Raw genomic sequence first — 25,953 nt, forward strand, 5'->3', positions numbered from 1 at the left:
CCAAGTCACACAGCTGGCAAGTGGCAGAGCCGGGATTTGAACCCATGACCTCTGACTCCGAAGCCCGGGCTTTTTTCACTGAGCCAGGCCTATTTGTACGGGCTTTAAGGATGTGCTCAACTTTAGTCTCCCCCCAACGCCTGGCAGTAGCGGGCATATTTGAGTGAATTTACAGATGGTTTCAAGCCTGGCTTCAGGTGACTAGGCCTCTTGAGACCCACCCGTCTTTAGGACGCTGCCCCTAAACTTTGTCTCTATCAGGGTACTGTTGCTTGGTCACCAACTTAGAAGGTGGTGTGGGAAAGGGGCATTTTTGGGCACGGATGCCAAGTAGGATGGCCACTAGCCCAGTTTTCAGCCGGTCTGGCCTACATTCAATCGTATTGATTGAGCGCTGTGTGCGAAGCACTGTACTAAGCGCTTGGAAAGTACAAGTCGGCAACATATAGAGACCCAACAATGGGCTCACAGTCTAGAACGGGGAGGAGAATGGGGGTGAATTAGGGAATAATAATACTGGCATTTATTAAGCGCTTACCATGTGCAAAGCACTGTTCTAAGCACTGGGGAGGTTACAAGGTGATCAGGTTGTCCCACGGGGGGCTCCCAGTCTTCATCCCCATTTTACGGATGAGGCCACTGAGGCCCAGAGAAGTGACTTGCCCAAAGTCACACAGCTAACAGTTGGCGGAGCGGGGATTTGAACCCATGACTTCTGACTCCAAAGCCCGTGCTCTTTCCACTGAGTCACGCTGGAATGGTCAGCAGTGAGTGACCGGTAGATAAGGTCACCTTATCCCATCCCAGACCTTCTGTGTCCCTTCAGGATGGTGTCTCCCCCTTACCCCCACCATATATATACATACATATATATATATATATATATATATATATACACACAACACAGACAGCCCACTCCTATCTGTTCTTTTATTTGCATTTGTTCAAATGAGCTATCTTGCGTAGCCCGACTGCCCACTACCCCCGTGCCCCCCCACACGCTGAAGGCACCATTATTTATTTTTCCTTTAAAAAACGATCACGTTTCTCAGTTTCAAAAAATAAAAATCTTGGTGAGCCAAAGGCCCCGAGTCCGAGCCCTTACACCCTCCCCTGGAGTACTGGAGGGCGGAGCGAGCACACGCACGGAGTACGCGTGGGCACAGCCAATGGAGAGGAATGGTCCAGGGTAACAGACGAACAGACGGACCGACTCCAAGAAAAGGGATCAAAGCGAGACACAGACGGAGGGGGAGGAGAGGGAAGCGAGCCTCAGAAAACTTGGGGGGGGGTCTACCTATTCCGGGGTGGGCAGACACAGTCTGACTTCACCCAAGCGGCACTCCCTGCCCCTGGCCCGGCCCCATGGGGGCAAATCTGGCCTTCCAGCCTCCTCGGATGCTGAGGTTTTTCCCAGCGAGGTAAAAGGCACAACAGAGGCCCAGACCCAGGGAATCCAACTGGAGTCAGGGGCAGAGTCGGTATGGGGCTCAACTGGGCTTGCGGGGGAGTTGGAGGAAAGGGAAGGGGAGGAGGAGACCGCCTACGGCAACATGGGCGTCTCTAAGTGCGTGAGGGGGCTCTGAAGGGGAGCTGGGACCCAGCTGAGGTGAGCACGGAACTAAGGTTCTGTGAGATGGAGATGCAGCTGGCTCTGGTCTTAGATGACCCGAATCGAGGAGGATATCTTAAGAGGAGAGGTTATGGCTCCTGTTCAGGGGGGCAGGGGAGTGATGGGCGGCGGGAAGGGAATGGAAACACTGCCACTGTTTTCTCCTCTTCCCTTTGAGGGACGGGAACCTGGGCTGTTTCGACAGCCGGGGCGGCTTGGCCTTCCCCTATCATAGAGCCTGAATTCAGGGGGACCGGGGAGGACGCTTCGCCGGATCCGCGGGGTCTTGGGACGCTTTAGCTGCCTGCGGTCCTGTAGCCCTGGCTGGTGTCCGCCTGCTGCGGTGGCCCGTAGGGCCTCGGACAGAAAAGCCAGCTCCTGGAGTTTCTCCCAACTTCCTGGGAGGCAGCTCGGCTCCAGAGCCTTCTACCCCAGTGGCGCATCTCCGCCCGGGCCCCCGAAGGCCCCTTGGCCCCAGTAGTGAGAGCCACCGCCAGATCACAGAACAACAAATAAGTTAGATCCAAGTCCCGTGTCCAGGAGAGGAGATGGGGCCTGAGGAGGCCTCGCTGTTCTTTGGGCTCCCAGCAGTTGGGAAGGTGGCACGGGAAGGCTGGAGGAGGGGGGAGTGGAGGGAGGGATGTGGAAAGGCACTCCTGTTCCCCATGGTACTGACGCAAGGGAGAGAGGAGAGGCGCGGGACCAGGTGTGTTGCCGTGGTAACAGGAAGCCGGAATCTGGCCCGGGCGGGGTCAGTGGCCCCCCGCGCTGCTCTTGCCTGTTGTCACCCAGTCGGCGATGATGAAGCTGAGACTCATGATCATGAAGATGAAGCCCAAGGCTGCGAAGCAGGCTGCCTGCGTGGCAGAGAGGAGAGCGCTCAACGCTTAGTCTGGATTTCCTAGCTTCTCACCCGCCGGCAGGGAAGGAGCTAGGGATGGGCCTTGGGCTCAGTGAGGGAGGGTGGCCCGGGATTTTCCTTGGCAGGAAATGAGACCAACGGGAGATGAGTACAGAGTCTCCCTTGCCCTCCAGGGCGCAGATATTCCCACCTGCCTCGGCCAAAAAAAGCAGGGCCACGTTGCTACAATTTCTAGCTACCTGAACTCATCCTGTCAATCAATCAATCAATCGTATTTATTGAGCGCGTACTGTGTGCAGAGCACTGTACTAAGCGCTTGGGAAGTACAAGTTGGCAACATAAGTACAAGTTGGCAACAAGTTGACAACCGGGTTGTCTGCCCAGTGCCCCCCAGGACTGGGCAGAGGGGCTTCCTCCACACTTCTTGCCCCCTTGACTTTTCCCAAACCTCCTGCTCCTCCTTCCCCACACTGACTCCCTGGGCTCCCCAGTCTGGATCCCTCCTCTCCACCATCCGGGTTTTCCACACCAAATTTCCCAAACGCCCATCCCCGACGGTCTGCCACCGCCCTTACGGCTACCTGCATCTTGGGGCGCGAACTCAACGGCTCCTTCTCGTTGGGGATGATGCGGATGTAAAAGATGCTAGGGAGGATGAAGATGAGGCTGGGGGCCGAGGTGGCTCCTGCGGAAGGAGTCAGGGAAGAGGAGCGCGGTCGGCAAACGGGGCTAACCGCCGGCTCGGGGGCCGCCGCCGTCCCTTTTCCCGGGAGGGGAGCGGATACGCACCAATCACCCCGAAGATGTCTCGGATGTTGGGGATGAGGATGACCAACAAGTTAACTATGAAGAGGAGGGTGATGGCGATGGCAATATGGCGGATCCAGCTGAAGTCCTTCTGGTGGAAAAGGAGCTGCTGGATGGCCCTGCGGATCTGAGGGGAGAGCAGGTCCCACGTGAACGGGGAAGAAGCAGGGAGAGACACATCAATCAATCGTATTTATTGAGCGCTTACTGTGTGCAGAGCACTGTACTAAGCGCTTGAAATCACCGGAGAGAGCCCCAAGGAGTCCAGAGCCAACTGGGCCCAGTCACGGTGAGGGCCCCAGGTCGGCAGTGGTCCCAGTCAAGAGTCAATGCGGACTTAGAGAACCACGCACAGTCTTGGTCACAGTCGCAGCTCGGGGACAACTGTCTTGGGATCATCATCAATCGTATTCATTGAGCGCTTACCATGTGCAGAGCACTGTACTAAGCGCTTAATGTGTCCCCGGGCTGACGGTGGGGTGGGGGGGTGGGCTAACACAAGATGCAGCTTATTGGCATCCCTGGCCACAGACAGCTGGACAGAGGTGCTAATCTCAGGAGTCGCGGGGTGGGCTTCAGAGCCCAAATGGCCAAGGCCCATATCCTGAACTCATTCATTCATTCAATCGTATTTATTGAGCGCTTACTGTGTGCAGAGCACTGGACTAAGCACTGGGGAAGTACAAGTTGGCAACGTATAGGGACGGTCCCTACCCAACAGTGGGCTCACAGTCTAGAAGGGGGAGACAGACAACAAAACAAAACATATTAACAAAATAAAATAAATAGAATATGTACAAATAAAATAAAGAGTAATAAATACATACAAACATATATACACACACATATATATAACCACAAAATAACAATAAATAATAATCATATTTATTGAGCGCTTACTGTGTGCAGAGCACTGGACTAAGCGCCTGGGAAGTACAAGTTGGCAACATATAGAGACGGTCCCTACCCAACAGTGGGCTCACAGTCTAGAAGGGGGAGACAGACAACAAAACAAAACATATTAACAAAATAAAATAGACTATGTACAAATAAAATAGAGTAATGAATAAGTACAAACATATATACATATATATATATATATATATATATATATAACCACAAAATAACAATAAATAATAATCGTATTTATTGAGCGTTTACTGTGTGCAGAGCACTGTACTAAGCGCTTGGGAAGTACAAGTTGGCAACATATAGAGACAGTCCCTACCCAACAGTGGGCTCACAGTCTAGAAGGGGGAGACAGACAACGAAATCAATCGTATTTACTGAGCGCTTACTGTGCGCAGAGCACTGTACTAAGTGCTTGGGAAGTACAAGTTGGCAACATATAGAGACAGTCCCTACCCAACAGTGGGCTCACAGTCTAAAAGGGGGAGACAGAGAACAAAACCAAACATACTAACAAAATAAAATAAATAGAATAGATATGTACAGGTAAAATAAATAAATAAATAGAGTAATAAATATGTACAAACATATATACATATATACAGGTGCTGTGGGGAAGGGAAGGAGGTAAGATGGGGGGATGGAGAGGGGGACAAGGGGGAGAGGAAGGAAGGAATGAAACAAAACATATTAACAAAATAAAATAAATAGAATATGTACAAGTAAAATAGAGTAATAAATACATACAAACATATATACATAACCACAAAATAACAATAAATAAGGATCTAGAAACAGAGAAATATGGAATCAGAGATGTCACAATTACGGATGGAGATCTAGGAGGTGTCAGTCTACATGTGAGGGAGCTGATGAGCGCACCATTCGTTCAATCGTATTTATTGAGTGCTTACTCTGTGCAGAGCACTGGACTGAGCGCTTGGGAAGGACAAGTTGGCAACAATGTGCCCTGGGGGGGCCCGCTACCGTGCAGCCCCAGGGCAGGGGGCATCCCGGCCTCATCGGGTAAGGAGAGAAGGGGGTTCTCTGAGCCCTCACGAGGCTCCTCCTTGGCAACGCTAAGCAGGGCTGGCTGACCTCTCTCCAATTCCCCAATCCAATTCTCCCCTCCCTGGAGCTGCCAGCACCTTCTAGGCTCCACATTCCTCATCCCATCCCAGCGGACCCAACAGCCAGAGGGGTTGAGTCTCCGCTGGCTCCCGGGGCTCCCCGCAAGCCATACCGGGAAGAGAACGACGGGCACCGTCAGGGTCACCGCCATGAGAACAGCCAGCCGCACGCACAAGATGAGCAGATCCTTCTGGTTCACTTGGCTGTACGTATGAAGCATCTCCACTTCCACTTTCCCTGGAGCGGCAGAGGGTGAGAGAGGGAGTTCGGAAGAAATGGAAGGACGGGGAGCACGGGAAGGGGAAAGAGATGGGGACGGAGGGAGGGGGCAAGGGGAGACGGGCGGGACGTAAAGATGGGTGACAGATCCAGGGCAGGCAACGGAGAAGCGGAGAGGGGCATGGGGCTCCCACTGGCCCACCCGGCCCCAGGCCTCCTCACCGTAGAAAGTCAGGTAGCCGAAGATGGCGGTGAGCCCGTACATGAAGAACATGGAAAGGATGGACATGTTCGCTACGCCCTGCATCCGCTTCTTGGAGGCACTGTGGGAGGGACGGGAGGATGGCGTCAAGGCCCAGGGAGATCCCCCCACCGTTCCCTTCCCACCCCACCCCTGCCAAGGAGATAGAAACTTGGGTCATCAAGGTCTTCTAGGATTTCCTGGGGGTGGGTGGGGGAAAGCCCAGCCCCTGCCCCAAATCCCAAGGGCGCCCGGCTCTGCAGGAGCCCATGCATACAGTCCCGGCCCCATTCTGCGGCTTGGGGCTCCGCTCAACCCTAAGGCCTTCTCCTTTCCCCCTCCCGCCCCGGCCCCTCACCTGCGCAGCTCGGTGTAGATCGGCAGCACCTCGGGGTGGCAGACGAAAGCGAAGGCCAGAATTGGGATGGTGTAGGCTGTCTGGGGTCAGAGGATGGGGTCAAGGTGGAGCCGGAGGATGAGAGGGGAGGGTCAGAGGATGCGCCGAGGAAGACGGCGGGGGGGGCTCACCTGGGAGTTGACGGTGAAGATCTTGGCAGTGCAGACGGCCTCCTCGACCTCGGGGGTGCTGATATTAATCATGGCGGGTGTAACAGGCAGGGTGCCGTTGAAGCTACTGTTGTTGTGTCCTGGATTCTGGTCGGGGAGTGTGCTGAGCAGAGGGCACGGGATCTGGAACTTCTTATAGATCACCTGAACGCGGGGGTGAGGGAGGCCGTCAGAAGCTGAGGGGCGGGGGGCCCAGGGGAGGGGATGGAGGGGATCAGGTTGTCCCCCCACCCCGGGGCTGCTGGAGTTCCCCGGGCGTGAGGTCTAGCCTCCGCGCCACTGTAAAAGTGTAGGGATGGGGGGACCGACTGTGAGCCCACTGTTGGGTAGGGACTGTCTCTACGTAATAATAATAATAAGCTTGGTATTTGTTAAGTGCTTACTCTGTGCAAAGCACTGTTCTAAGCACTGGGGGGAATACAAGGAGATGAGGTTGTCCCATGTGGGGTTTCCAGTCTTAATCCCCCTTTTACAGATGAGGGAACTGAGGCACGGAGAAGTGAAGTGCCTTGCCCAAGGTCACACAGCAGACACGTAGGGGAGGCGGGATAGGAACCCACAGCCTCTGACTCCCAAGCCCGCGCTCTTTCCGCGGAGCCACGCTGCTTCTCCTTCTCTATATGTTGCCAAATTTGTACTTCCCAAGCGCTTAGCACAGTGCTCTGCACGTAGTGAGCGCTCAATAAATACGATTGATGATGATGATGACGATGAGGTGAAGGAGGGGCTCGGGAATCGGGGGGAAGGATCTGATCAATCAGAACCAAACCCCCGCAGTGCAGTCCATCGGGTACCCGTACCCACCCAAGCCAGCATCTCATCCTCCCTGTTTTTTTCCCCCCCAACGCTCCGGGTCCCCCCGTCTGCACACCCTGGACGCCCACTGAGGGTTCCGCGACTGCCGGACAGGACACCCCAAGCCCTTCTGTCGACCCCCGGGCTGGCCTGGCCCCCCAAGTGACCCCTTCCCCACAGCCCAAGATGCGCCCCTTCCATCGACCGCTTCCCCGGAGAAATACAGAGAAACACACACCGAGATGAGGAAGAACACCATGCAGGTGAGGGACAGGCCGCTGGTGTAGCCCAAATAGCCTGTGGAGAGACGGGGCTGCGTTAGAACCGGGAGGTCCCTCCCCAGCCTCCCGACGCCCACCCAACTCAACTGGAGCCTGATCCAGCCTCGCCGGAGTGTCCACAGTGGCCACGTTTCCGCTTGAGGGGAGGGGAAGAGAGCCGAGGCCTAGTACTGGAACCGGTGCCCAGATGTCTGGGTGCCCGGCCTTGGGCTGGCTGCTAGCCCAAGAAGCAGAAAAGCAGTGTGGCTCAGTGGAAAGAGCCCGGGCTTTGGGGTCAGTGGTCATGGGTTCAAATCCCGGCTCCGCCAGTTGTCAGCTGTGTGACCTTGGGCAAGTTACTTCACTTCTCTGGGCCTCAGTTCCCTCATCTGGAAAATGGGGATTGACTGTGAGCCCCCCGTGGGACAACCTGATCACCTTGTATCCCCCCCAGCGCTTAGAACCGTGCTTTGCACATAGCAAGCGCTTAATAAATGCCATCATCATTATTAATATCATCATTATTATTAGCCCGGAGGACCCATTCGGAGCCCAGGGGACTAGTTGGGGACACTTCCAGGACCACCAGGGAGGGGATGACGAAGGCCAAGTGGGAGAGGAACAGGCCGGGAGCACCCAGGAGCGGAAGGGAGCTGTTAGGAAAGGCAAACAATAGTACTAATGATGGTATTTGTTAAGCGCTTACTATGTGCAAAGCACTGTTCTAAGCGCTGGGGAGGTTACAAGGTGATCAGGTTCTCCCATGGGGGGCTCGCAGTTTTAATCCCCATTTTCCAGATGAGGTCACTGAGGCACGGAGAAGTGAAGTAATAATAATAATAATAATAATAATAATAATAATAATAATAATGTTGGCATTTGTTAAGCGCTTACTATGTGCAAAGCACTGTTCTAAGCACTGGGGTAGGTACAAGGTAATCAGGTGGTCCCACAAGGGGCTCACAGTCTTCATCCCCATTTTACAGATGAGGGAACTGAGGCCCAGAGAAGTGACTTGCCCAAAGTCACCCAGCTGACAGTTGGCGGAGCTGGGATTTGAACCCAGGACCTCTGACTCCAAAGCCCAGGCTCTTTCCACTGAGCCACGCTGCTTCAAGCCGGGGGATCCCGGTGGGGGGCCGGGGGAGGAAAGGGGGCTCAGGTCCTTACCCAGATGCTTCATGAGGGCCAAGGGGAGGATTATGAAGATACTGACGATGACGATCAGAATGTCCCCGTCCAGGAACCACTCTCTGTGGAAATGGCCCCACCCCAAGGGAGGGGAGTGAGCGGCTCAGCTGCCCCGGCCTCTCCCCGGATCGCGCAGCATCTCCGAGTGGAGACCCTCCCCTGCCAACGGCCTCACTCCGGTGGGCAGGTTTCTACCTTAGCGGGAGGCAGTGGGGAGAATGGAGACGGGAGATAGCCTTGGCATTCCTCTGACCCCCCCCCCCCCCAATCAAGCCATCAATCAATAGTATTTATTGAACGCTTACTATGTGCAGAGCACTGAACTAAGTGCTTGGGAGGCTACAATACATGGGTAGACACAGTCCCTGCCCTCGAGGAGCTTACCATCTAGCGGAAGAGACAGACACTAATATAAATTTCTGATCGGAGGAAGCAAGGGAAGAGGTCCCCCCGCCCCACCCCCCGCTCCAAAGGAGCTTCCGAGAGTCAGGAACTCCCACCCCAGGCCAAGTTTCCCCCGGGAGTGGGAGCCCTTCCTGGACCTTCGGTTTCAGAGCGGGGAGCGGCGAGGGGTGAAGACCGCCTCCCGGCAAAGACCAGGGCTGGTGGACACTTGTGAGGGTGAGGGACTGCGGGGAAAGGGTCAAGGGGAAGGGACCGGGGACTAGGATTTAGCTCTCACCCGGAACTCTTCGTATCCAGGAAAGTATTGATCACCAGAGGAAGCTCGTACTTGATGATGTAGAGGTAACTGGACATAGCTGCCGAGAGAGTGCGGGTGAGGAGTCGGGAGTCCCTGCTCTACCCCATGCCCCAATCCTCCCCTGAAGTTAGCTCCGTGCGCTCTGCAACTCCAGGAAACACTAAGATGAAGTACTGACGCCAATCTCAAAGGCCTAGCGGGGAGGGCGGGACGTCCCAAGAAACCCAGCTCCCGGGGATCCTCAGGCTCCCCAATCACCCCAACGGATCTCCTCACCTCCGATGTTGTGTATGGAGATGATGACAGCAGCCACCACCTTGCCTGCTGGGCCAAACGCCCTCTGCCCCAGCTGCTCATATGCCCGGATCCCTGAGGAGAAAAGGCCACAGAAGTCACGCTTGGCCGGGCCCGCGGTCTCGAGCCACAGGCTGAGCGAACTCGAGGGGTCCTGGGGGGGAGGTCGGAGAGGGATTGGAGTAAGAGATGGCCCGGGGCATCGTTGCCTCTTTAGGGAATGGGTCGTCCCTCGGCCAGTGGCCTGTTGGCCTGTGACGGTGACTGAAAACTTGGCTTCGGGCCCTCCGGGGCTGCCTAACGCTAGGAAGGACCAGGAGCTCCCGAGGGGATGCAACATGTCAGAGATACGTGTGGCAGGTCAGCTGACGGGGAGAGGTGAGGCAGAGAAGGGCTTGGGCAGGGGGAAGGGGAGGACGGGACTTACCCACTACCCCAGCACACTTCAGCAGCAGATGGATGGAGTAGGAGGACAGCAGCGCGATGCAGACCAGGAGGATGCTGGCAGGAGAAGTCCAGCATGATCAAGTCCCTCCCTCAGTAATCCCCCACCCAGTAATCCCCTGTCCATTTTGGGCTCCCCATCTGCACGAAGCAGACGTGATCAAGTCCTTCCCTCAGTAACCCCCCACCCAGTAATCCCCTGTCCGTTTTGGGCTCCCCATCTGCACGAAGCAGACGTGATCAAGTCCCTCCCTCAGTAATCCCCCACCCAGTAATCCCCCGTCCACTTTGGGCTCCCCATCTGTACGAAGCAGACAAGGTGGCAGCCTTCAACTGGGGGAGAGGAAGGGACGGGAATCTGCTTCCTGATGGCTCCCGCTTGTCCGAGCCCCGAGCCCAGAGACCCGGTTGCTTCAGAAGCAGGGAGGAGCATCGAGACCCCGCCACCCCTCCCTTCACCAGTCACACTGCCCTCCGGCCCCCGGTTGCTGCCACCGGACTTACAGAAAGAGCAGGATGCCCGTGTTGGCCATGGCGTACGCCAGGCCCAGGATGCCGCTGCCCATGATGGCATTGCTGAGGTTGAACACTGACATCCCAAACGTTGTCTTCCCTTCAAACTGCAGGAGTGACGTGTGGTCAGAGGTCAGGGCCACGAGGCGGGATCGGATCAGCGGGAAAGGAGGGGTGGGTCAGGCGAGGGAGGAGGGGGCCCCTCAGGAAGCAGAGCGGGGGACGCCTCGGGAGGGTCTAAGGCTCCGGGCTCCTTGGGGCAAGCGGGGGCGTCGGGCGCAGGGCACGGAACGAGGAGAGCGGGACGGAGGGAAAGGCGGAAGAGAGAGGAAATCGGAGGCTTACATCTGTGAATTGTGAGGACTTCTGGTAATGGGTGTGGGGCAGAAAGCCCTCCTGCTCGGGGACTTCTGTGGACTTGTAGCTGGAAAAGATGGAGGGGGCAAGCTGAGGACATGTCCGCTCCTTTGTTCCGTGCGGTGGCCCAGGAGGAGGGGAAAGGGGAGGACGAGGCTGCCACCGGCAGCAGCGGTTTCCTAGATGGAGGCGCCCCAGGGACCCCCCGGATCTCACCGCTCCCTTCCCCACGGTCCCAAACCCCCCTCCCCGGCTCAGCCCACAGACCCTCGGGGGAAAGGGAGGGGTGTCCTGCCCCCCACCCTCGCCCCCATCGAGCTTACCCGGACTCCATTGGCACCTTGTGGCCCTGTGGGAGACTCCCGTTCATCAGTTCCCGGCTCTCGGCCTCTCCTAGTTTCTGCAGCTCCATCTTAGACATGTGACCCGGGAGCGCCGGGCTGGGTGCGGCCTAGTCCACGGGGCAGGCTAGGGGGACGGGGGAGCTGGAGCTGTGGCTTCTTTGGAGTGGCTCCTGCCAAACCCAGTGAAAAGTTTCTTTAAGCGAAGTCGAAGGGTGGGAGAGAGGGGGAAGAGGTGAAAGGCAGGCGTCCCGGTGTCTGGGCCCCGCCAGGCCCAGGGCCTCACAGGACCCTGGAAACTTCCCTTCCCTCCCTCTCCGGGCTCCCCAGCACCGCCTCCAAGGCCCAGCCAGGCCGGCCAGGCGTGTCCCCACATTGGAAGCTTCTCCCCGGCTGGGGCCAGGAGCAGGGGCAGCGAGGTAGGGCGGGACCCGAGTCCAAGCGGGACGGGCCCGGCTGCCAGGCCAAGAACAAGGGGCCGGTGTGTACAGTGAGGCCGGGCTTCAACAGCTCTCTGTGCATGCGAGGGAACGGTGGAGGGACGGAGAGAGGGAGAGTGGGACAGGAGGACGCAGGCCCCCGGGGCTGCCCTTCCAGCTACGCCACGTCAACCCCGGCTCCCTTCCAGCTGCCTGGGCCTCAGCTCGGAGCTGACTTGACTTCCCGTGTCCAAGTAAACTCGCTGCTCTCCTTTCTCTTCCTCCCTCTCCCCCGGCCCATCCACCCATCTCCCCTTATCTTCCCTCTTCCCCTGGCACTCCCCTCTGCCCACCTGCCGAGCCTCTGCCCGAGGCCCCTCCCTCCCGCAGATCCCCACAGACCCATCCTGGGTCCCTCAAGGCCCCAAACTGCCCAGCAAGAGATGTTCTGCCCCACGTCCCCAGCAGCCACGCGCCTCTTCCGCCAATGGGAGAGGGAGCCTCTTTCTCCCTCGCCCAAGTCCCATCCTAGGCCGTGCATGGGGGAAGGAGGCTGGAGTCGGCCAAAGAGTGAGGGGAGGGGAGCGGGAACCAGTGTCCCGGGCGGAGAGGGGCTGGGATGGTGGGGGACGACGGTGAATCCGTATCTGACTCACGGCACCCACCCCAACCGCCAAACTACTGTGCTCCTCAGCCTCCTGATCCCCTTCATGTTTCAGGAGCAGGCCTGCCCTCTGCCCCTACGGCAGAACAGAGTGCTGACCTGCCCCACCCTCCAGACGCAAGGAGACAACTCCTATGTACTCCCAAATGGCCGCCCCACCCAGCTGGTAGGGCGGGGGAACGGCCTCTCCCTCTGCCCTGTGGCTCTGGGAAACTCTCAGGTCTGGGCCATTTTCCTCAGCTGCTCCAAGACCACAGGGAAAGCAAGATCCCAGCTCAGCCCCCCCCACAGCCCCCCTAGACATAGGCAGACCATAGGGGTGGCACCTTCCCCACCACCCAACTGCTGGGGGAAGGCGAGGCCGGAGAAGTCAAAAAGAGACGCGCTTCGGGCCACCCATCCATTCATTCATTCAATCAATCGTATTTATTGAGCGCTTACTGTGTGCAGAGCACTGGACTAAGCCCTTGGGAAGTACAAGTTGGCAACACATCTGACCGCGAGCCCTGCATTCGGACTTCCCGAACGGTGGGGGAGCAAAGGCGGAGGGGGCGGACCGGGACCGGGAATTTTGGTGTGGCTGTCAGCTCCGCCAGTCCTTTCCCAGCTCAGGCCTAGGCAGGCCAACCTCCCTCCTCACAGTGAGGAACTACCGATAGGAGGGTCTGGGGAGTCTTTCCAGGACAGGTTTCGATTCAACAGGTTTTTCTCATTCAAGGGCAAGAGAGGGGCTTGTCGGGTGTTGGGGGGAGAAAGCGGGGAGCAACACGAGGAGGAAAACAGGCTCATCCGTCCCCGGGGACCTTGGCCGAAGGATGAGCTGGTTTGCAGGCCAGCCCAAGCCCAGGGATCCAGGAATCCAGACCCTTCCCAATCCTCATCCTGGGACCCAGGGGAGTGCCAGGGAGTCCCCATTCCCTGCCAACACAAGCCAGTAAACACTTTGGCTCAGCAGCTGCCAACTCCAACCACCCAAGCTCCCGACAGTGAGATTAGAACAGTGCTCCAGCGCTTAGAACAGTGCTTTGCACATAGTAAGTGCTTAACAAATGCCATCATCATTATTATTATTATTATTGGAAGGACCAAAGCTCCCTGCGCTAATTCAGTCTCTCTTCCCGCTCTTGGAGAGGCTGCCGTCCCCCCCGCCGCCATTTTCAATGGTCTCTGTTAAGTGCTTAGTACGTACCAGGCCCCGTACTAAGCGCTGGAGCGGATACAAGCTTGTCAGGTTGGACACAGTCCGTTTCCCACTTGGGACTCACAGCCGTAATTCCCATTTTACAGATGAGGTGACCGAGGCACAAAGAAAACTGACTTGCCCAAGCTCATGCAGTAGACAAATGGCAGGGCTGGGATTAGAACCCAGATCCTTCTGACTCCCGGGGCTGTGTTCTATTTCCTAGGCCACGCTGCTTTGTCTTCTTCTGCCTTTTGTGCGTGCGCACAAATACGCTTCCACCCCCCGAACTGGGACACAGCCAAAGGAAAGTAGAGAATGGGACCCCAGATCCTAAACTCTTCGCTTGGCTGGACTCCTATCCTGCTCCAAGAAATCAGAAAACTGGGGTGCAGAGATGGGCCCCCCATCTCCAGCCAAACAGAGAACCGGACCCATTTCGGAGCTTCATTCCCTCAGTGCGTAGGGCAGGCGGCTGACCGCAACTCAGGGAGAGGACTACGAATATGTATATATGTCTGTACATATTTACTACTCTATTTATTTATTTATTTTACTTGTACATATCTATTCTATTTATTTTCCTCTCCCCCTCGTCCCCCTCTCCATCCCCCCGTCTTACCTCCTTCCCTTCCCCACAGCACCTGTATATATGTATATATGGTTGTACATATTTATTACTCTATTTATTTATTTATTTATTCATTTATTTTACTTGTACATTTCTATCCTACTTATTTTATTTTGTTGGTATGTTTGGTTCTGTTCTCTGTCTCCCCCTTTTAGACTGTGAGCCCACTGTTGGGTAGGGACTGTCTCTATGTGATGCCAATTTGTACTTCCCAAGCGCTTAGTACAGTGCTCTGCACATAGTAAGCGCTCAATAAATACGATTGATTGATTGATTGATTGTTAGTATGTTTGGTTTGGTTCTCTGTCTCCCCCTTTTAGACTGTGAGCCCACTGTTGGGTAGGGACCGTCTCTATACGTGGCCAACTTGTACTTGCCAAGCGCTTAGTCCAGTGCTCTGCACACAGTAAGCGCTCAATAAATACGATTGATTGATTGATTGAACCCAGGAGTCCTTTAAGGGAGCTGGGGTGAACACAGAAAGAGCCTAAGACGGCGGCAGGCTGGCACGCGGATACCCTCACGCGGGCACACAGACCCACGTAGGGAGGTGTCTGCGTGGTTTGAAAATGACACTACTCCCTTTGATTCTCATTCAGCCACCATTCCGGGTGTCTCTTCCTCTTTCCCACCAAGGGCCAGGGCTTCACGAGGCTTAAGTGGAAAAAGTGAGGGGCGATTCAGTGGAATATGAGTCAGGCAGGGGATGAGCCGAAAGAAGGGTAGAGAAGGTTGAGGTAGGAGACGAGCCAGACCAAAGCCGGTGCCAACGGTCCATAAAGGAAGCAGTGACTGGTCGCCTCACTCACCTCCGCTCTAGCCGGAGCTACCTCCCTCGGAGAGGGTGAGAGGAAAAAAAAGAAGGAGAGGAGGGCATGGGGATATTTCCCTGCCCCAAAGTCTTTCCCCCTTCCCGCCCGGGTTCATCCCCAAAGAGTTTCTGGGAAAGGGGAGGGCCTGGGAAGAGTCTCCCTCTGGTCCTGAGGGAATGTGAGGCCTAGCGAGGAGAAAAAACACCCTCAAAGTCACCCCGCCAAACGGGGTGGAGCCGAGACAAGACCCCAGCAGTCCCCACCCGGTCCCCACCACTCTGCGGCTCTGGAAACGAACACAAAATAAAATGAAATCACGAAAAGTTGAGGTGGATGACTTAATAAAGACCTTCCAAAACACCGGAGAATCTCCGGATAAGCGGTCCTCTCCCTTCTCGGAAGGCAGAACTGGGGAAGATAGTTAAACCGTGCCGAGGGGGATTTGGGTTGGACCGCCGAGAGTACGGAGCGCCTGTCTGGGCTCTCGGAGGAGATTGGGGTGGGCGCTGCCCCCAGGTAGTGGGGGAGACGCCCGGGAGAGTCGGGGGGCGGGCCGGAGGCAGGGGATGGACGAGATGACCTCCAGAGGTGGGAGTCTGAGGCCGCCTGGACTTCGGGAAGAATCTGGGGGTTCTCCCGCTCCCTGGGTTTTCTGGCAAAGGCTGCTGGGCCCATTGCCGGAGGAATAATGATGGCATTTTATTAAGCGCTTACTACGTGCAAAGCACCGTTCTAAGCGCTGGGGAGGTTACAAGGTGATGAGGTTGTCCCACGGGGGGGCTCACAGTCTTCACCCCCATTTTCCAGATGAGGGAACTGAGGCCCAGAGAAGTGAAGTGACTTGCCCAAAGTCACACAGCTGACAAGTGGCGGAGCTGGGATTTGAACCCATAATAATCATCAATCGTATTTATTGATAAATAATCAATATAATATTGATAATTGATAATATTGATAATATAATGATAATGATGGCATTCATTAAGCACTTACTACGTGCAAAGCACCGTTCTAAGCGCTGAGGAGGTTACAAGGAGATCAGGTTGTACCACAGGGGGCTCACAGTCTTAATCCCCATTTTCCAGATGAGGGAACTGAGGCCCAAAGAAGTGAAGTGACTCGCCCAAAGTCACAGAGCCGGGATTTGAACCCATGACCTCTGACTCCAAAGCCCGGGCTCTTTCCACTGAGCCACGCTGCTTCTCCGGGAAGCAGCGGGAGGTCCCCGGGCCTGGGGCTCCGAGGCTTCGCTCCCCTCCGGGGTCCCGGGGTTTGGTCCCATTTCCTCCACGCTGACGGGCGGCCGGCGCCGGCGTCCCATCCTAGACTCCCGGAGCAGGAGACAAAGGGCGTCTAGGAATTAAAGTTTCGTTCCAGCCCCTTCATCAATCGTATTTATTGAGCGCTTACTGCGTGCAGAGCACTGTACTAAGCCCCTTCTCGTGCCCAGGGGGTGACGCCAGGCAGGGGCCGGATTCGGTTAATCCAACCCGGGGGGATCTCTCATCTTTTTTCAAAACACCCAAGACCGGCATCGGTCCCCGGCTAGGGAGAAATTCATTCAATCGTATTTATTGAGCACTTACTGTGTGCGGAGCACTGTACTAAGCGCTTGGGAAGTACAAGTTGGCAACATATCGAGACGGTCCCTACCCAACAGTGGGCTCACTGGTCCCTCGCCCGCTCCCCGCTCTGCGCCTGGGGAGGCAGACGCTCTCCTCCCTCAGAGTCGGGGACGAGGCAGGTCTTTGGACACCCCCACCCGCCTCTCCATGCTACGGAAGGGGGAAACTGAGGCACAAAGAGGGGAAGGGCGTCGACTCGGATCACGGAGCAGCTGGATCCCACGAGTCTTGGCTGCCAGCCGCGGCCGGGGGGAACAGAGGAGGACGGTGGGGTGTTAATGAGCTCAGATCCAAGGTCAATCAATCAATCGTATTTATTGAGCGCTTACTGTGTGCAGAGCACTGTACTAAGCGCTTGGGAAGTACAAGTTGGCAACTGGCCGCCACCAGTCTCTCTCCCCCGCTTCAGTCTGGGGTCGTGGGCCCGGTGGCCACCGGCACGTGGGTTGGCTACGGGATCCAGACCCGGGAATTGGATCGGGAAGCCCGTTGTGGGGTAGGGACCGTCCCTATCTGTTGCCGACTTGTCCTTCCCAAGCGCTTAGTCGAGTGCTCTGCACACAGTCAGCGCTCAATAAATACGATTGCTTTGTTGTCTGTCTCCCCCTTCTAGACTGGGAGCCCGTTGCTGGGTAGGGACCGGAGAAGCAGCGTGGCTCGGTGGAAAGAGGCCGGGCTTGGGAGTCAGAGGCCATGGGTTCGAATCCCGGCTCCACCCCTTGTCAGCTGGGTGACCTTGGGCAAGTCACTTCACTTCTCTGGGCCTCATCTGGAAAATGGGGATGAAGACTGTAAGCCCCCCGTGGGACAACCTTGATCACCTTCCTCAGCGCTTAGAACAGTGCTTGGCACATAGTAAGCGCTTAACAAACACCACCATTATTATTATTTTATCTGTTGCCGACGTACTTCCCAATCAATCAATCGTACTTATTGAGCGCTTACTGTGTGCAGAGCACTGTACTAAGCGCTTGGGAAGTACAAGTTGGCAACATATAGAGACAGTCCCTACCTAACAGTGGGCTCACAGTCTAAAAGGGGGAGACAGAGAACAAAACCAAACATACTAACAAAATAAAATAAATAGAATAGATATGTACAAGTAAAATAAATAAATAAATAGAGCTTTGAAGGGAGGACGTGGACCGGGGGTCGATGGCTGGACAGGTGAAGATAATATCATCATCATCATCATCATCAATCGTATTTATTGAGCACTTACTGTGTGCAGAGCACTGGACTAAGCGCTTGGGAAGTCCAAGTTGGCAACATCTAGAGACAGTCCCTACCCAACAGTGGGCTCACAGTCTAAAAGGGGGAGACAGAGAACAAAACCAAGCATACTAACAAAATAAAATAAATAGAATAGATATGTAGAAGTAGAATAAATAAATAAAGCGCTTAGTACAGTGCTCTGCACATAGTCAGCGCTCAATAAATACGATGGGATGAAGGAATGAAAGGCAGTAGGGTCAGAGCTGGGAAAGGGGACACCTGGGGACTCCCAAGCCCGGGACAACCGTCTGGGGTGGGGGGAGGGCGAGGAAGAAGAGGGAAAAGACAGTTTCCAGGAGCCCCCAGCGGTTGGATCCCCCGGCCATCCCAGGCCCCAACCCCTCATAGCAGCGAGCCCCAGGAGAACGTGAGCCGGGGGGTGCTGGGGACCCCGGGGTTCCTCGCGATCCCGCCTGGGCTCTGCCCCCTAATAATAATAATAATAGTGATGGCATTTGTTAAGCGCTTACTACGTGCAAAGCACTGTTCTAGGCGCTGGGGGGGATACAAGGTGATCAGGTGGTCCCACGTGGGGCTCCCAGTCTTCACCCCCATTGTACTGATGAGGGAACTGAGGCCCAGAGAATAATAATAATAATAATAATAATAATAATGGCATTTATTAAGCGCTTACTATGTGCAAAGCACTGTTCGAAGCGCTGGGGAGGTTACAAGGTGATCAGGTTGTCCCATGGGGGGCTCACACAATTTTAATCCCCGTTTTACGGATGAGGGAACTGAGGCCCAGAGAAGTGAAGTGCCTTGCCCAAAGTCACACAGCTGACAGTTGGCGGAGGCGGGATTCGAACCCACGACCTCTGACTCCCCAGCCCGGGCTCTTTTCCTGTGTATATGTTTGTACATATTTATTACTCTATTTATTTTCCTTGTACATATCTATTCTATTTATTTTATTTTGTTAGTATGTTTGGTTTTGTTCTCTGTCCCCCCCTTTTAGACTGTGAGCCCACTGTTGGGTCGGGACCGTCTCTAGATGTTGCCAACTTGGACTTCCCAAGCGCTTAGTACAGTGCTCTGCACACAGTAAGCGCTCAATAAATACGATTGATTGATTGATTGATTGATTTTCCATCGAGCCACGCTGCTTCTCAACCGGGGTCACCCTCCATGCCGGGAGAGGGGGCGGCGGAGGGTCCCACGCCAACACGGAAAACTTCCCGGGAAGTTTCCCTGAGAAGCAGCGTGGCTCGGTGGAAAGAGCCCGGGCTTGGGAGTCAGAGGTCGTGGGTTCTAATCCAGCTTGGGCAAGTCGCTTCACTTCTCTGGGCCTCAGTTCCCTCATCTGTAAAATGGGGATGAAGACTGGGAGCCCCCCGTGGGACAGCCTGATCACCAGCGCTTAGAACAGTGCTTTGCACATAGTAAGCGCTTAATAAATGCCATCATGCTCAGTGGAAAGAGCCCGGGCTTGGGAGTCAGAGGTCGTGGGTTCGAATCCCGGCTCCGCCACTTGTCAGCTGGGTGACTTTGGGCCAGTCACTTCTCTGGGCCTCAGTTCCCTCATCTGGAAAATGGGGACTAAGACTGTGAATCCCCTGGGGGACAACCTTGATCCCCCCCCAGCACTTAGAACAGTGCTTGGCACATAGTAAGCGCTTAACAAATACCATTATTATTATTATTATTATTATAGTAAGCGTTTGACAAATACCACCATTATTATTATTATTCTTAATAAATGCCGTCATTACTATTATTAGCCCGTTGTTGGGTAGGAACCGTCTCTATCTGTTGCCGCCTTGTCCTTCCCAAGCGCTTAGTACAGTGCTCTGCACACAGTAAGCGCTCTTCTAGACTGGGAGCCCGTTGTTGGGAGGGACCGTCTCTATCTGTTGCCGCCTTGTCCTTCCCAAGCGCTTAGTACAGTGCTCTGCACACAGTCAGCGCTCTTCTAGACTGTGAGCCCGCTGTTGGGTAGGGACCGTCTCTCTATGTTGCCCACTTGTTCTTCCCAAGCGCTTAGTACAGTGCTCTGCACACAGTAAGCACTCAATAAATACGATTGAAAGAATGAATGAAAGGGAGCCCGTTGTGGGGTCAGGACCGTCTCTGTTGCCGACTTGTCCTTCCCAAGCGCTTAGTACAGTGCTCTGCATATAGTAAGCGCTCAATAAATACGATTGAATGAATGAATGAATAGGGACCGTCTCTATCTGTTGCCGACTTGTCCTTCCCAAGCGCTTAGTCCAGTGCTCTGCACATAGTAAGCGTTCAATAAATACGATTGAATGAATGAATGAAGCGCTTAGTATAGTGCTGTGCACACAGTAAGCGCTCAATAAATACAATTGAAAGAATGAATGAAAGGGAGCCTGTTGTGGGGTCGGGACCGTCTCAATCTGTTGCCGACTTGTCCTTCCCAAGCGCTTAGTACAGTGCTCTGCACATAGTAAGCACTCAATCAATACGATTGAATGAATGAATGAATGAAAGGGAGCCTGTTGGTGAGTAGGGGACCGTCTCTCTATTTTGCCCAAGCGCTTAGTCCAGTGCTCTGCACATAGTAAGCGCTCAATCAACACTAGACTGTGAGCCCACTGTTGGGTAGGGACCGTCTCTACCTGTTGCCGACTTGTCCTTCCCAAGCGCTTAGTCCAGTGCTCTGCACATAGTAAGCGCTCAATAAATACGATTGAATGAATGAATGAATAGGGACCGTCTCTACCTGTTGCCGACTTGTCCTTCCCAAGCGCTTAGTCCAGTGCTCTGCACATAGTAAGCGCTCAATAAATACGATTGAAAGAATGAATGAAAGTGCTCTGCACATAGTAAGCGCTCTCTCTGTTGCCGACTTGTCCTTCCCAAGCGCTAAGTCCAGTGCTCTGCCCATAGTAAGCGCTCAATAAATACGACTGAATGAATGAATGAATAGGGACTGTGTCTGTTGCCGACTTGCCCTTCCCAAGCGCTTAGTCCAGTGCTCTGCACATAGTAAGCGCTCAATCATTACGATTGAATGAATGAATGACTAGGGACCGTCTCTATCTGTTGCCGACTTGTCCTTCCCAAGCGCTTAGTCCAGTGCTCTGCACATAGTAAGCGCTCAATCAATACGATTGAGTGAATGAATGAATGAATGAATGAATGGGAGCCCGTTGTGGGGTCGGGACCGTCTCAATCTGTTGCCGACTTGTCCTTCCCAAGCGCTTAGCCCAGTGCTCTGCACATAGTAAGCACTCAATCAATACTATTGAATGAATGAATGAATGAATGAATGAATAGGGACCGTCTCTACCTGTTGCCGACTTGTCCTTCCCAAGCGCTTAGTCCAGTGCTCTGCACATAGTAAGCGCTCACTAAATATGATTGAAAGAATGAATGAAAGGGAGCCCGTTGTGGGGTTGGGAACGTCCCTATCTGTTGCCCACTTGTCCTTCCCAAGCGCTTAGTCCAGTGCTCTGCACATAGTAAGCGCTCAATCAATACAATTGAATGAATGAATGAATAGGGACCGTCTCTATCTGTTGCCGACTTGTCCTGCCCAAGCGCTTAGTCCAGTGCTCTGCACATAGTAAGCGCTCAATCAATACGATTGAATGAATGAATGAATGACTAGGGACCGTCTCTCTCTGTTGCCGACTTGTCCTTCCCAAGCGCTTGGTCCAGTGCTCTGCACATAGTAAGCGCTCAATCAATACGACTGAATGAATGAATGAACAGGGACCGTCTCTCTCTGTTGCCGACTTGTGCTTCCCAAGCGCTTAGTCCAGTGCTCTGCACACAGTAAGCGCTCAATCAATAGGACTGAATGAATGAATGACTAGGGACCGTCTCTATCTGTTCCCGACTTGTCCTTCCCAAGCGCTCAGTCCAGTGCTCTGCACATAGTAAGCGCTCAATCAATACGATTGAATGAATGAATGACTAGGGACCGTCTCTATCTGTTCCCGACTTGTCCTTCCCAAGCGCTCAGTCCAGTGCTCTGCACATAGTAAGCGCTCAATCAATACGATTGAATGAATGAATGAATGAAAGGGAGCCCGTTGTGGGGTCGGGACCGTCTCAATCTGTTGCCGACTCGTCCTTCCCAAGCGCTTAGTCCAGTGCTCTGCATATAGTAAGTGCTCAATCAATACGATTGAATGAATGAATGACTAGGGACCATCTCTATCTGTTGCCGACTTGTGCTTCCCAAGCGCTTAGTCCAGTGCTCTGAACATAGTAAGCGCTCAATCAATACAATTGAATGAATGAATGATTAGAGACCGTCTCTATCTGTTGCCGACTTGTCCTTCCCAAGCGCTTAGTCCAGTGCTCTGCACATAGTAAGCGCTCAATCAATACGATTGAATGAACGAATGACTAGGGACCGTCTCTATCTGTTGCCGACTTGTGCTTCCCAAGCGCTTAGTCCAGTGCTCTGCACATAGTAAGCGCTCAATCAATACGATTGAATGAATGAATGACTAGAGACCGTCTACCTGTTGCCGACTTGTCCTTCCCAAACGCTCAGTCTAGTGCTCTGCACATAGTAAGCGCTCAATCATCATCATCATCAATCGTATTTATTGAGCGCTTACTATGTGCAGAGCACTGGACTAAGCGCTTGGGAAGTCCAAATTGGCAACATATAGAGACAGTCCCTACCCAACAGTGGGCTCACAGTCTAAAAGGGGGAGACAGAGAACAGAACCAAACATCCTAACAAAATAAAATAAATAGAATAGCTATGTACAAATAAAATAAATAAATAAATAAATAGAGTAATCTGTAGATCATCAATACGACTGAAAGAATGAATGATTAGGGACTGTGTCTGTCGCCGACTTGCCCTTCCCAAGCGCTCAGTCCAGTGCTCTGCACATAGTAAGCGCTCAATCAATACGATTGAGTGAATGAATGAATGAAAGGGAGCCCGTTGTGGGGTCGGGACCGTCTCAATCTGTTGACGACTTGTCCTTCCCAAGCGCTTAGTCCAGTGCTCTGCACATAGTAAGCGCTCAATCAATACGATTGAATGAATGAATGACTAGGGACCATCTCTATCTGTTGCCGGCTTGTGCTTCCCAAGCGCTTAGTCCAGTGCTCTGCACATAGTAAGTGCTCAATCAATACGATTGAATGAATGAATGACTAGGGACCCTCTCTATCTGTTGCCGGCTTGTGATTCCCAAGCGCTTAGTCCAGTGCTCTGCACATAGTAAGCGCTCAATCAATACGACTGAATGAATGAATGACTAGGGACCGTCTCTACCTGTTGCCGACTTGTCCTTCCCAAGCGCTCAGTCCAGTGCTCTGCACATAGTAAGCACTCAATGAATACGATTGAAAGAATGAATGAAAGTGCTCTGCACATAGTAAGCGCGCTCTCTGTTGCCGACTTGTCCTTCCCAAGCGCTTAGTCCAGTGCTCTGCACATAGTAAGCGCTCAATGAATACGATTGAAAGAATGAATGAATAGGGACTGTGTCTGTTGCCGACTTGCCCTTCCCAAGCGCTTATACAGTGCTCCGCACATAGTAAGCGCTCAATCAATACGATTGAGTGAATGAATGAATGAAAGGGAGCCCGTTGTGGGGTCGGGACCGTCCTTCCCAAGCGCTTAGTCCAGTGCTCTGCACATAGTAAGCACTCAATCATTACGATTGAATGAATGAATGAACAGGGACCGTCTCTATCTGTTGCCGACTTGTCCTTCCCAAGCGCTCAGTCCAGTGCTCTGCACATAGTAAGCGCTCAATCAATACGACTGAAAGCATGAATGAATAGGGACTGTCCCTGTTGCCGACTTGTCCTTCCCAAGCGCTCAGTCCAGTGCTCTGCACACAGTCAGCGCTCAATCAATCCGATTGAATGAACGAATGACTAGGTTATGATGACTAAGTTATGAGAAGCAGCGTGGCTCAGTGGAAAGAGCCCGGGCTTTGGAGTCAGAGGCCATGGGTTCGAATCCTGAGTCCACCACATGTCTGCTGTGTGATCTTGGGCAAGTCACTTAACTTCTCTGTGCCTCAGTTCCCTCATCTGTAAAATGGGGATGAAGACTGTGAGCCCCACGTGGGACAACCTGATCACCCTGTATCCTCCCCAGCGCTTAGAACAGTGCTTTGCACATAGTAAGCGCTTAACAAATGCCAATTATTATTATTATTATTAGGGACCGTCTCTATCTGTTGCCGACTTGTGCTTCCCAAGCGCTCAGTCCAGTGCTCTGCACATAGTCAGCGCTCAGTCAATACGATTGAATGAATGAATGACTAGGGACCATCTCTGTTGCCGACTTGTGCTTCCCAAGCGCTTAGTCCAGTGCTCTGCACATAGTCAGCGCTCAATCAATCCGATTGAATGAATGAATGACTAGGGACCGTCTCTATCTGTTGCCAACTTGTCCTGCCCAAGCGCTTAGTCCAGTGCTCTGCACATAGTAAGCGCTCAATCAATACGATTGAATGAATGAATGACTAGGGACCGTCTCTATCTGTTGCCGACTTGTCCTGCCCAAGCGCTTAGCCCAGTGCTCTGCACATAGTAAGCGCTCAATCAATACGATTGAATGAATGAATGAATGAATGAATAGGGACCGTCTCTATCTGTTGCCGACTCGTCCTTCCCAAGCGCTCAGTCCAGTGCTCTGCACATAGTAAGCGCTCAATCAATACGATTGAGTGAATGAATGAATGAAAGGGAGCCCGTTGTGGGCTCGGGACCGGCTCTGTCTGTTGCCCACTTGGACTTCCCAAGCGCTTAGTCCAGTGCTCTGCACATAGTAAGCGCTCAATCAATACAATTGAATGAATGAATGAATAGGGACCGTCTCTATATGTTGCCGACTTGTCCTTCCCAAGCGCTTAGTCCAGTGCTCTGCACATAGTAAGCGCTCAATCAATACGACTGAGTGAATGAATGAACAGGGACCGTCTCTATATGTTGCCGACTTGTCCTTCCCAAGCGCTTAGTCCAGTGCTCTGCACATAGTAAGCGCTCAATAAATACTATTGAATGAATGAATGAATGACTAGGGACCATCTCTATCTGTTGCCGACTCGTCCTTCCCAAGCGCTCAGTCCAGTGCTCTGCACATAGTCAGCGCTCAATCAATACAATTGAATGAATGAATGAATGCATGAATGAACTTGGACTTCCCAAGCGCTTAGCCCAGTGCTCTGCACATAGTAAGCGCTCAATCAATACGACTGAGTGAATGAATGAACAGGGACCGTCTCTATCTGTTGCCGACTTGTCCTTCCCAAGCGCTTAGTCCAGTGCTCTGCACATAGTAAGCGCTCAATAAATACTATTGAATGAATGAATGAATGACTAGGGACCATCTCTATCTGTTGCCGACTTGTCCTTCCCAAGCGCTCAGTCCAGTGCTCTGCACATAGTCAGCGCTCAATCAATACAACTGAATGAATGAATGAATGCATGAATGAACTTGGACTTCCCAAGCGCTTAGCCCAGTGCTCTGCACATAGTAAGCGCTCAATCAATACGACTGAGTGAATGAATGAACAGGGACCGTCTCTATATGTTGCCGACTCGTCCTTCCCAAGCGCTCAGTCCAGTGCTCTGCACATAGTCAGCGCTCAATCAATACAATTGAATGAATGAATGAATGCATGAATGAACTTGGATTTCCCAAGCGCTTAGCCCAGTGCTCTGCACACAGTAAGCGCTCAATCCATCAATCAATCGTATTTATTGAGCGCTTCCTGTGTGCAGAGCACTGGACTGAGCGCTTGGGAAGTCCAAGCGGGCAACACAGAGGGACAGTCCTTACCCAATCACTACGAATGAATGAATGCGGTGGAGTGAATGAATGAATGAGTACGATGGAACGAATGCATGAATGGAGCGGCGGGGGCTTGCAGCCCCGCCCGCCCGGAAAGCCGCCCGTTCGGGCGGGAAAGAGGCCGCAGTTGGGGCCTCGCCGGGCGATACCACGCGGTGGGATGGCGGGGGGGGGGGGAGGGGAGATGCCAACATGTGCCCACCCCGGGACCGACCGACCGACCGACGGGCCGCCCCTCCCCCCGCGTCTGATGCAACACACGCGGGATGTTTCACCAGCCCGCCCCGCCCGGGCCCGCACTCACCCTCCGGCGGCCCGATCCGGCCCGATCCGGTCCGAACCCGTTCG

General features: G+C 53.8%; 1 protein-coding gene across 1 annotated transcript; it reads right to left on the reverse strand.

The window, feature by feature from the left end:
- Positions 1–923: 923 nt before the first annotated feature.
- Positions 924–25,953, reverse strand: SLC38A5 (solute carrier family 38 member 5). The gene is made up of 16 exons (XM_038748508.1): positions 25,910–25,953; positions 11,229–11,419; positions 10,894–10,972; positions 10,540–10,655; positions 10,019–10,092; positions 9,574–9,666; positions 9,277–9,355; positions 8,574–8,656; positions 7,382–7,440; positions 6,310–6,492; positions 6,140–6,219; positions 5,763–5,863; positions 5,434–5,558; positions 3,264–3,408; positions 3,056–3,159; positions 924–2,469 (listed from the first exon to the last, which is right to left on the reverse strand). Exons 2-16 carry the CDS (start codon positions 11,324–11,326, stop codon positions 2,365–2,367), a joined length of 1,524 nt encoding a protein of 507 aa, XP_038604436.1. The 5' UTR covers positions 11,327–11,419; positions 25,910–25,953; the 3' UTR covers positions 924–2,364.

The sequence above is a fragment of the Tachyglossus aculeatus genome, chromosome 6 (assembly GCF_015852505.1).
Source record: "Tachyglossus aculeatus isolate mTacAcu1 chromosome 6, mTacAcu1.pri, whole genome shotgun sequence".
Taxonomy (NCBI): domain Eukaryota; kingdom Metazoa; phylum Chordata; class Mammalia; order Monotremata; family Tachyglossidae; genus Tachyglossus; species Tachyglossus aculeatus.